The sequence below is a fragment of the Miscanthus floridulus genome, chromosome 2 (assembly GCF_019320115.1).
Source record: "Miscanthus floridulus cultivar M001 chromosome 2, ASM1932011v1, whole genome shotgun sequence".
NCBI lineage: Eukaryota > Viridiplantae > Streptophyta > Magnoliopsida > Poales > Poaceae > Miscanthus > Miscanthus floridulus.
Genome location: NC_089581.1, coordinates 12,528,435 through 12,540,413, shown reverse-complemented (window position 1 = coordinate 12,540,413; position 11,979 = coordinate 12,528,435). Strand labels below are relative to the sequence as shown.

General features: G+C 47.5%; 1 protein-coding gene across 1 annotated transcript; it reads right to left on the bottom strand.

Moving 5' to 3' along the window:
• Positions 1–4,165: 4,165 nt before the first annotated feature.
• On the bottom strand, positions 4,166–4,669 carry LOC136536108 (uncharacterized). The gene has a single exon (XM_066528509.1). The coding sequence runs from the start codon at positions 4,667–4,669 to the stop codon at positions 4,166–4,168; it is 504 nt and encodes a 167-aa protein (XP_066384606.1).
• Between the last annotated feature and the right edge of the window lie 7,310 nt (positions 4,670–11,979).

Below are 11,979 nucleotides of genomic sequence, written 5' to 3'. Positions count from 1 at the left end.
AAGAAATGGATAGTCGGTACTCACAGACATAGCTTTGGCACTACTAGCATGCGCACTTGCTCTAGCTATGGTAGCAATGTACCAGATGGAGACTCCACTCCAAGTCCATGGTATCTTGTACAAGTAGTACATGGATATAAGGATGCATGGATACGTTGGAAGAAGCATAGCTACAATCTAACAATCCTCGCATTCCCTGCTCGACCGTTTTGTTGGTTTGTGCAGGCCGTTTTTGCCCGTTTTGCGCGGTGTCAGGCCATATATGGGAAACGCATGGCAGCGCAGGCGCCACTGTTGGTGTTGGGTACGGCACAAGCGCTAGCGCGGCCGTTTGGATTGGAGGAAAGTCACACGAATTTGGAGGAAGCAATTTCGGAGGAAAGGAAACGAGAGATGATGTTTGGAACAAAGGAAGCTTCCCTACTGTTCTAGAGAAAAGGAAACTGCTTGCACACAAAACGCAGGAATGAGAAAATTCACTCTGACCCAAGGGAATGGAGGGAACGTTGCGCTCGCGGGAGACCAGGAAAGAAACCAATGACTATTAGTGTATGGGTCTGTTCGCTTGTTTGAATTCTGAAGGAATCTGGATGGTTTGAAGGAATGCTGGAGGAATTTGTGAGAGAAAAACACTATTCCGGATGAAAAAATAAGCGAGTCAAGCCGAGTTTAAGGGCATGCCAACGGCTACTTTGTTCATTGAAAAATGTGAAGATTCAAATTCATTTCCTGCAATCCAAACAGTCCAAATGTTTCATTCCTATGGTTTTCAATCATGTAGTTTTTCACTTTTTACTTTTCTATATTCCTGGATTTCCTACTATTCTTCTGTTTTACATTTCTTTGTTCCAAACGGGGCTTAAAGGGTCAAAAGGCCAAGCACGCAAACGACTGCGCGCGCATGCATGGCCGACCTCGTGCCGGCCAAACGCGCCTCCACAACCATTGTCCTGTTCACTCGGCTGATATGGTTGTCGTGTTCGTTTTGCTGATAAGTCATGACTAAAAGTACTATAGATTTATTTTTTGAGAGAAAAAAAATAATGTTAGTTGATCGCAGAAGTACGGCTTATAAGTGAAGCTAACGTACCGCATGCGCGCGTCGCATGCATGCACGGACCGCAGCAACGACGCGCTTGCATTGCACGTTGCATTAGCATCGTCTCAGAACCCAAATGGATGGATGAGCCCAGTGCCCAGCCGGCCGGCAGGCCGGGTCACAGCAGGGCCCCGTAGACGAAGACGAACCCTCTCCTCTCCTGCATGCACGCCTTTGTTTTTGCCCTTCCTAGCATTGTCTCCTGTACCTGCACGCCCCTCGCTGCCCTGGAAGCTGAATGCTAGCTAGCCTACCCTCGCCTGCCTCTGCCTCTGTCTGTCTGACCAGCCGCGCCTAGCTAGATACTGCTAGCACGAGCTACATGGGCTAGCTAGCATAGGCATAGCAGCTGCTTGCCATACTACTGCCATGCATGCATGCATGCGACCATGTTCCCTGTTCGCCTGCGTTTTATGGCTCAGTGCATAGTGCATGTTTAGTTCCCAAAATTTTACAAAATTTTCAAGATTTCTCGTCACATTGAATCTTTGAACGCATGTATGAAACATTAAATATAAATAAAAAATAAAACTAATTACACAGTTTAGACGAAATTCACGAGATGAATTTTTTAAGTCTAATTAGATTATGATTGGACACTAATTGCCAAATAACAACGAAAGTGCTACAGTACCATTTTCTAAAAAAAATCGCCAACTAAACGAGGCCTGATAAGTCTGGACTGAAGGTACTGTTTATTGATTTGGTACGTGAGAAAAATACTATTTATTGATTAAAAAATTATGACTTATAAGTTAAACGAGCCAAAATGAATAGGGTGTATGGCCATAGCTGCTTGGGTAACTCTGCTCGATCATATCAGCTATGATTATCAGATATAATATAGTGTTTTTCTCTCGCCACCAAACAACGCCAGCTGCCTTATAAGCTACCGAAACCATCTGCGGTTCTTGCGTTTGTCACCTCCGGCGCGACGAACGTACGTCTTGCTACTTGTTTTTGCTGGCCAGTTTGGTTACCAAAATGACACTGAAGCATTTTCGTTGTTATTTGGTAATTAGTGTTTAATCATAGTTTAATTAGGTTTAAAAGATTCGTTTCGTGAATTTCGTCTAAACTGTGTAATTAGTTTTATTTTTTATTTATATTTAATGCTTCATACATGCGTCTAAAGATTCGATGGGACGGAGAATATTAAAAAATTTAGCATTTTGGAAGGAACTAAACAGGGCCACGTAAGCCATAGTTTGAGAATAAATTCCGTGACTGATGCCGGCCCGTGCGTGTCACACAACATGCAGTACCATGGCCAGCTAGTTGCCTCCTCATCGGTGCTTCAGCGGTTCAAGTTCCAAATCTGTGAAAGATTGACGGCTAGCTTGACATGACGCTGATAGATGGATTGCGTGTTGGACGTACGTAGCTGCATGCGAGCTTGACCACTGCCTCCTAGTCGTCGTTTTGATTTTTGAACGGCTAACCGGGCGGCGAGCGTGCATGCATGCAGCGCCGCGGGATGCCCAAAGGAACAATGCACTGGTTTAGTTGACGAATTTTTTTAAACGGTACAGTAGCATTTTCGTTGTTATTTAATAATTAGTGTCCAATCATATTTTAATTAGGCTTAAAAGATTCGTCTCGTGAATTTCGTCTAAATTGTGTAATTAGTTTTATTTTTTATTTATATTTAATACTTTATGGGTTCAAAGATTCGATGTGACGGAAAATCTTGAAATTTTTTTTCAAAATGAAGTGTAACTAAACAGGCACAAAGCCGGTGAATGGGTTCGCACGCACTGACTCTCATCTGGAAAGAAAGACGGCGAGCGCAGCGAAACGCTTTGGAAAAGCCAGACAGGATAAGGCATAAGCTGTGAACGATTGACAGGGAAGAGCGATCGATTCTAATCGTTCTCTCTCGCCACAGTGCTTGTACAGAGTACACACTAAACGTGGTTAGTAATTACAGTTAGACACGACAGTGAAACGAACGAGAGAGATGGATGCCACGCAAGATCAGCGAATTACGCGCGTGTCCTAGGATGTTCAGTCGCTTGCTGAAAAGTCATGGCTGAAAGTACTGTTCGTTGGTTTGTTGTGAGAGAAAAATATTGTTTCAACTGAAAAATATAGATTATAAGATAAGCGAACAAGGCCTAAGATCTTTTTGGAACGCAGAATTTTCAAATCACAAGAATACAAAAGGACACAGGGCACGAAACTTGCGTTCCTACGTGATTCTATATTGCAGGAAAATTTATAATGTAGCCTGGAACACGGAAGAAGTACACGATGCAAAATACAGAGATAGATACAAAGACAAGTTTCCATGAGGTACAACCTCATATTAGTTTTCCTCCAAAATCCCTATATTTTCATGCATCCCATGACAATCCTAAAGAATTTCATAGGCTTGAATCCTTTGTTCTAAAGAGCTGTACACGAAACTTTTCTATACAATCGAAATCCTCTAATATTCGTTTCAAAGGAGGCCTAACAGTAGATAGCTAGTTTATTGCTTATAGCTAGAATTAGCTAGCTAATTAGTCCCAACTAGCCACCAACTAATAGGCGGTACGCCCTCGTCACTTAACTCTTGTTCTCCATATACTAACCTATCACCTGACCGTCTCTCTGCTAGCTGTTTGGAAAAGAAAACAAAATCGACAAGATCTGCTGAAAACGCCAAAGGAGGCCACTGTTTAGTTAATTGGCCAACTGTCTGCATGGCAAAAGATTTGGGAGGCCATAGACCTTGACAAATTCAGCGGAGCCCTGCGACTACGGTGGTTGTGGCGAGAATGGATGATGGAGAACCTTGTGTCGGCACAAATCTCCCGAGCGATGAAGTGGATCACTTCCTGTTCAATGCCTGCACCACCGTCCTCATCGGCAATGGAAATAAGGCAGAGTTCTGTCATCACAGCTGGCTTAATGGAGAAGCACCAAGGAACCTCGCACCCCACATCTTCGAACTTCTCAAAAGAAAAACAAACAGAACGATGCAACAGAAAATTGCAAATGACAACTAGATTAGAGCCCTGAGGGGAAAGATAACCTCACCAACATAAGTCGAAGAATTCATAAGTTGAGGTCAAACATCAGTCACGACCAGAGGTAGGATTGGCCATGGAGAGACATCGCACCCAAAGGAGCCCAGGAAGGACCATGGCCGCCCGCGCGGACGCTGGCATCGGAGGCTGCCGCCGTCACGGCCTCCGGCGGACCCGTGGCCGTCCCCGATGGATCCGGCGTTTCCGCATCTCCGCGGCCCTCCACGCGACCGGTGCCGTCGAGGTCGGGCTCTGCCACTGCTCCGTGCACGCCGACGCTGATGTCGGGCGCCACTGCAGCAACCACCGCCGGCGTCGAGCGCGCCCATGCCGGATCCACGGGCTCAGCGCCCCCTCCGCGGCCGCCTGCGCCGCCGCGGACACCGACGCCGGAAGTAGCCGCCGCGAACGCCGCTGCCTCGGCCGCTCCACCGCCGCCTCCTACCGCGAGGTCCGCGCGAACACCGCCCGGGGATGAGGGCGCCGCCGCGGGCGCTTCCACTGCCGCGCTACCACGGCCGCGGGAGCCTGCGCGTGCGCCGCCCGGGGACACCATGGCGCCGCTGACGGCCAAGGAAGCAACCTCTGGCGCTTCGTCCCCTCCGCCGCTGGGGATGGATGCGGCCAACGCCGCGGCCGGGCCCTGGAGTTCCGTCACGGCGTTGCTGGATGCCTCAACCTCCTCCCTCTCGCCGGTCGCGGCATCGTTCTTCCCCGGAAGCTCCTCCGGTGGACGTTCGAAGAGCCGGCGGTGGGCGGACGACGACGACGAGGAGACTGATGACGACCACCCCGCGACATACCTGGAGGCCGCTCGTCGCCCAGCGAAGCTGGCCTCGGCGTCTCCTGTGCGCCGCCAGATTCGTTCAGCCGTAGTTCTGGGGCGCCGCGGAGCGGGGCCTTTGCACGGCTGTGCTGGTGCTCAACGGGGCCGACTGGAACATAGCCGTAGGCGGAGGAAGCGCAGCCGGCCACGCCCGCAGCTAGTGAACGGCTTGCCGGTGCGGCCGGTGGATGGCCGTGTCCCTGCCCGCCAGCGCCTCGGCCGTCGTGGACGGGTCTCCGCCCCCAACAACGATGGGTGGCGTGAGATCCTCCCCCGGCAGGTCACTGGATCTGCTGCTGCTGCCTCGACGGAGCCTCGCCCCAGCCAGGGGCAACTTTCGCAGGTCAAGAAGACCCCGGCAGATCTTCACGGCAGATGCTTCAACTGTCTCTCCTACTCGCACCGAGTAGCGACCTGTCGGTTGCCACGGCGTTGCCTGCGCTGTCGTGGATTCGGGCACCTCGTCAAGGACTGCAGGCGTAGGAATGCTTCGACCTCGGCGGCGATGGGTGCCGACCTGCCACGGTTCTCCGCTCGCGTCGGCCCTACGTCCTCCCAGCACGCGCCGCGCGGCGGGGCGAAGGGTGCCGCACCGAGGGCCGTGGGGGGTGCCGACCGGGGACGACGACAACATCGGCGACGCAAGTCTAAGCCCAAGGTGATTGGCACGGGTGCGCCTGCTGACCACGCTGACAGGGCATCCACTTCTACTACTGCACTAGGCTTTCCAGAGCTAGATCCGGTCGCGCTGGCGCTGTGCGTGAGTGCGGGCCCCCCCGCATTGGTCACCTCCTTCGACCCGATGCTGGAGGAGCTTACCGCCTCGCTCGTCGTGAGCCGGCCAAGGAGGGCAGCAACCCCTCTGGAGGTTGAGGCACTAGTGGCGGACACCTGTTCCCCGACGACGGCTGCACAGTGGACGACAGACTTGTCTCTGATGTCGTCAGTGCGGGGCCGCCACAGCTCACGCCACCACGAGCGGGAGCACCCGACGTCGCAGAGGGTTGCACCACCCCCAGCGACGCGATGCCCACACCACGCGAGGCTGCCCGACGTCTCGCACGGTTCACTGAGGAGGTGCAGCTCGTGCGAATGCCGCCTCTAATCGCCAGCCCACCTAGGCAGAAGGTGCCAACCATAGGGCAACCCATGCCAAAGCGGAGCAGACGGATTACCGCTCAGCCGCTGGCGCACATTCCGATCTCCAAGCGGGGCGAGGTGCTCCTTATGCAGAGGATGGGCTTTGCACCGCCGGCAGGTCCGATCTCATCCGCGTCCAAGAGAGCTTACGACGACTTTTTCGCAAGGAACTGGACGTCAAGCGAAGTGCAAGCGCTGGAAGAGCTGTTCCCGGCGACCGCTGCTACGATTGGTACAAGGCTCTTCTCGGATGACGGAACAGAGTCGCGTGGCCATTAGCGGAGACGCAAAGCCCCGTAGGTCACTGCGCTGCTCGTAGTTCGGTTGTTACTTTTATGTAATATCCAAGTTTGAAACAGTCACCTAGGAAGGTCCAGTCAAAGACCTCCTAGGGCGCTCATTAGAAGCGCGTCGTGTGTATGGTTAAACTCTTCTTCTTCCTAATTACAATGATACGCAAATCTTTTGCGTATTCGAGAAAAAAACATATACAAGTTGAAGAATTCATCTTCCTTTGGATACGGTTGTAGAACATTCACCTACAACCGGAGATCGAGGATAAAATCACTTGAAAACGGACAGTCTATGGATAATATAGCACCAAATCGGCTTACAGGGTTACAGAACTAGCATCATCTGGAGGGCGCACACTGAGAACAAATGCAAAATTTTCGCTTGGATCGTCAACTAAAACAAAATCCTCACAACTGATAATCTCGCACTTCGTGGATGGTTTCCGCCTTTATAATGGATCACCGAAGACTGATTCCCACCTTTGTCTTGCCTGCCCTTTTCGTAGGAGATCGAGAGCCAAATCGCCATAGTTCCAAAATGGTGGGAGCGATCAATTCCTAAAGAGCATAAGCATGCGTTCAATGATCTAGCCATCTATACCACGTGGAACCTTTGGAAAGAGCGTAATTGTAGGTTTTTCGATAACAATCATTCCACGCCCCTCTAAGACGCTGGCCGAATCAAAGAAAACTAAGACATATATAGAAGGGCGCACCGTCTACAACCTTCTTAGTTTTGGGGTGTTGGCCTTTTGTGTCTTGCGTTTCGCCACTTCGACTTAGCACGCGTTCTTTGTGTGGCTACTGTCGTGTCTGATCTTAAAACTCGTCCCTGTACATAAAACTCTTTCTCCTTAAGACATTATAGGATTCCTAGCACACATTTATGTGCTATATACAACCTTCCATCCCAGATTATAATGTCCACTTTGCATTACACATTTATGTGGTAGACATATGGTTAGTTGCCTTCATATTCTAATGCAATATTGATAAGTATTTGTATTTTCTTTTATCCTACTATGATAGGCATTTACAATTACTCTATCCACTTTTTTCATCCAATTCATTGCATCACAATTACTCTGTCTACTCGGGTGTTTAAATATTCATATTCAAATAGAAAACACATATAGATATTTTATCATTTTTATTAGCCTATAGTAGACTTTAGTTACTAACTATTTTGTATATTTTTTTTATCCCCACTCATATTTTTCACCGTGCATTGTACCTTCAGGTGTGTTCAATATTTATTTAGGCCTTGTTTGAATGTAGTCAGATTCGCATTAAGTTTCACTCTAATCTACCCTAACACATGTGGATCGAGGTGAATCCGACAACATTCAAGCAAGACCTTAGTTGAAACATTAAATTCAGCTATATATATTTGGCTTGACACTTTGACAGCATTAAAATATTTACCAATTAGTAACAGTAAGACATCTACGTATATACTAGATGTCATTAGATACTAAAGTCAAAGTGCACATGTGATTCTGGAATGGTTGTAGTGTATAAAAAAAATCAGCAGATAGAACAAGCTCGGCCCATGATGGAATATATATCGAACTTATTTAGGCGGAGATACCTCCATGAATTGTCTAACCGTATGGAAATAGCCCGTGGGGCCTCAATGCCGGTCAATCTCGCCGACGTTAACGTGCATATACGAAGCTAGCTATTACCGTACCTATCTACGCCATCACAGTACTAGAGTATCCACCAGTCTTTCGTCTCTTCCAGTTTACTAGGCGTCTTCTTCAATGGGAGAATGTTTTGGGGAAGAGATATACAGCAAGCATGCTAAAATAATGGTGTGCCAGGTGCCAGCCATGCATTAATAATGGTTCTGCTAGCCTAAAATAATTCTTTGATCAGATAAACTGTGCACAACTGCACACGAACTGCAAGCACCGGCCCTCTGATCGGATCCCTGGCAGATGCTATGATCCTAATAACTTCTCACAGGTCACAGTGACAAACCGTGCATGACAGATCAGGGAAAAGTTCTTTAAGACCGGCGGGGCCTGGCCGGCTCCGGCTGGCCCAACTCCCCTGCATGAAAGGGACTGAAGCATGGAGCAAAGCGGCAGAAGAAGTTAATTTTCCACGCATTTTTTAATGGCATATGCGATCTCCTGGTACTTGGCTACTTGCCTTTTGGTTTGGAGCTCAATGTGGTGCGTGCTAAGATTACCAGCTTTGCCCACCAAGGTGGCCCTGCTGGCTTGCATGGGTTGTAACTGCTGACCACTTGCCATCATTCCCTTAATCAAAGTTGGGTGCGGGTAACAGGACGCAGGAGGAGGATCCCCAACCCCAAGCATCCAATCTGTGATCCTCTGCGGCCAATTTGTTTGGTAACGCAGTTGTAAGGGCCCGTTTTTTAGGCTTCAGCTTCTATGACAAATTCACTGTCACGCTCTTATTGAGCTATTGTAGTGTGAATCTGATAGTCATTTGAAGCAAAATAAACTAGATAGGTGTTGAAGCCAGTGAAGCTAGTGTTTTAGGGCTTCAAGTTGGCTCATACTATAGTAGCCACGGTAAAAAAACAATGGTGAAGCTGAAGCTGAGTAAAGGTCTATCAAGGAAGTCCTAAGATTGTACCATAAGAAATTTCAATGTAATCGTCAAGATTGGATCATTGGGGATGGGTGGCTGTGTGTTTAATTTTGGGGCATCGATAGAACTAGCCAATGAAATATACTCCTGCTCCTCAGTCTATTGATAATAACAGGTTACATTACTCGTGACACCGGGACACTGAGGCTGCATGAGAATGACTCGTGACACCAGAACGAGGGGTACGGGCATGTTTGGATGAAGGGATGGCTAGGGTTTTCACCGATTATATATTTGAGGCCATATTTCACCACTAGTCTGCGTGACTTGAATAGCAATGAAAACTAAGGGGGTGTTTGGATGCACCGTGCTCCTGTGTTAGCCTGATACAGTATTAGCAATGCTTTGAGTCTCTGTTTTTCTAGCAAGCCTAAGATATAGGTTTAAACTCATAAATGTATAAATAAATATTGAAAAATACATTGAAGTGTCATTATCTTTCCACTTAGGATAGGATCGGTGCTGCTCCAATCTGTGATCTCTCTCGTCCTGTTGGATTGTTGATCGACGCCTATTTCTTTTTGGTCCATACACTGCACTTGAGCACTGTAGATCATTCAAAAGGGAAAACGATTTTAATCCATCCAGCTTTGCATGGACGCGTCACTCTGCGATAGTATACGCTCCGGTCGAACGCGCCAGGCCCCCACGCCTTCCCCCTTTCTTCAATCCCTCGGCATTACAATACTCTCTAGGGCTCGCATTCACGCCGCTACAATGTCAATGCGCTGCACTACAACACTGTTTGCTCTGTAACAGCATTTGGACACCATGCCGTCCGAGTTAATAGACATGCCACCACCACCAAAGGTTCCTTCTGTTGCATAAAAGCAGTCTGCCCCTGCCTGCACTGTATATATATGCTCCGACCATCGCGATTAATAATTTATACACGTAAACTCATGGACAATAATCCACGCAGTAAAAATATAGTAGTAGTATATTCTAGATTATTTCCAATTTGAGAAACGTGATCTCAGGGATTCCTGAACAAACTTGATGAACCCTCGTTCCCATGGTCGTAGATTTGCACCAGGAGAGAGGACAGGGACAAAGTTCCGAACTGTACGTTGCGTGTTGTTATATAATATGGAAGTAAAGGTAGATAGTAGATGTCAAACGATAGATCCTACCATTTCAATGTCGTGTTTGTATATACTGTATATGTTTATACACACACACAGAGTATATGTAAGCTTTGAGAGGTGGTATACATCGAAGTGACCTTGGTATTTATACCTACTACGTACACGCTACTCCACTCTAGCCTTTGCCATGAGATATAAGGAATAGTTATTTTATACTATAGGCCCTGTTTGGCTTACCCTATATTTGGCTTGTTCGGCTTCTTTTTTAGCCAGAACAGTGTTTTTCTTTCACAACAATTCAGCCGAAACAGTATTTTTCAGCCAGTTTCAGCCAAAATTCTGCCAGCGAACGGGGCCTATATGTACACACATCAGTACTGTACATGTATCCTTCATTCTCGTCTCGTCTCTCTCTCTCTCGTCTACTAGGGGCAAGCTGTATCCATCAATCACCCACCTTCTCTCTCTTCCCTTGCTATGATTATTATTTCTGCTGCGACGAAAGAGTGAAGGCGAGGAGCGTGGGTGCTGGCTGGTGCGGTCGTAGTGAACAGCAGACCGGCAGACTCATCGGTCGATCAGTTGGGCGTTGTAGGCAGTATATACTACAGGGCGCTACTACTGCGTGCTGCTCCTCTGAAGTGACAAGCTGTACAGCAGGAGTACTCCCCTGGCCTGCCCCCGGCCCCCTCTCACTCTCCTACAGTATAGTAGACCGAGAGGGATCGTCCGATGACAGTACAAGAAAAGCAGATGCATTACAGATATATATACACACACGCGCGCAGCGAGCCAGTGCTTTGCCGGACGTATTTCTCTCGGCCACCTGCGCGTACTGTATATCCGAGGGCAGGAGAATTTTCTGGTACACAGGCCGGCATGGGGATTATTGCTTTCTGAAATTACTCGCGTTTGGTGGTACGTATACGTGCGCCGAGCACGCAAAGCGTCGGTGATGTCCCTCTCCGTCCTTGGTAAGTAGATGATAGAGGCAAAGAAAGACGAGGACGAACACCAAATGTGGTCAAATGTTACATTGGGCTCGTTCGCATGCCTTTAAACCTGTCTTGATCCACTTTTTTTTTTTATCCAGAACAGTGTTTTCCTCTCACAAATTTCTCCAGATTCATCCAAAATTTCTCCCAGCGAACAGGGCCATACAAAATATTTTTATTCCAAAGCAAAAGTCTCTGAGAGGCCGTTTGAATCCTTTCATTTGGATGAATTAAAATCTACTTTAATAAGTTAGGTTGTTCGGTTTGAAATTTAGCATTTCACCACTTTTCAAAGTTCGCATATAAGCATACTCCAACTCATAGAGCGAGAGATGTAAATTGATTCTATAGATCACCATTATATGTTTCTACTTTACAACTTATAACACGTTCTTCAACTCGCTCCCCTATGGTAGAAATGCAACATACAAGTATCTCTCGTATAGCCAACAATAATATACAAATATAATCCATATACAACCATATTAGCTTAAATAATATGTGTCTAAATTATAATTATTAAAATAAATTCAATTCTAAGGATCCAAATGGTCCTAACTTTAATTAAAATACCTCGTTTGGCTTTACCGGCTAATTCTGCCTATATATAAGCAACTACTAAATTGCACGATGAAACTCTTGTCTCTTATGTCGTGTCTTCCAGTCACACGGTTTCACTGGATATTTGGCAACAAAACAAAACAAAAATCCTCGTCATACTACTCACCAATGTTCATCCGCCACTATCGTCGATGGCATCCCCACCGCCTTGACTCATCGCCCCTTAGCTCCCCACCACCGTCAAGCCAGCCTCCCGTCGACGTCCTGTCTGCATTAAGCCCTCACATATTCTGACAAGCTCCAAATGAAAACCCAAACTACATATCACTAACCTA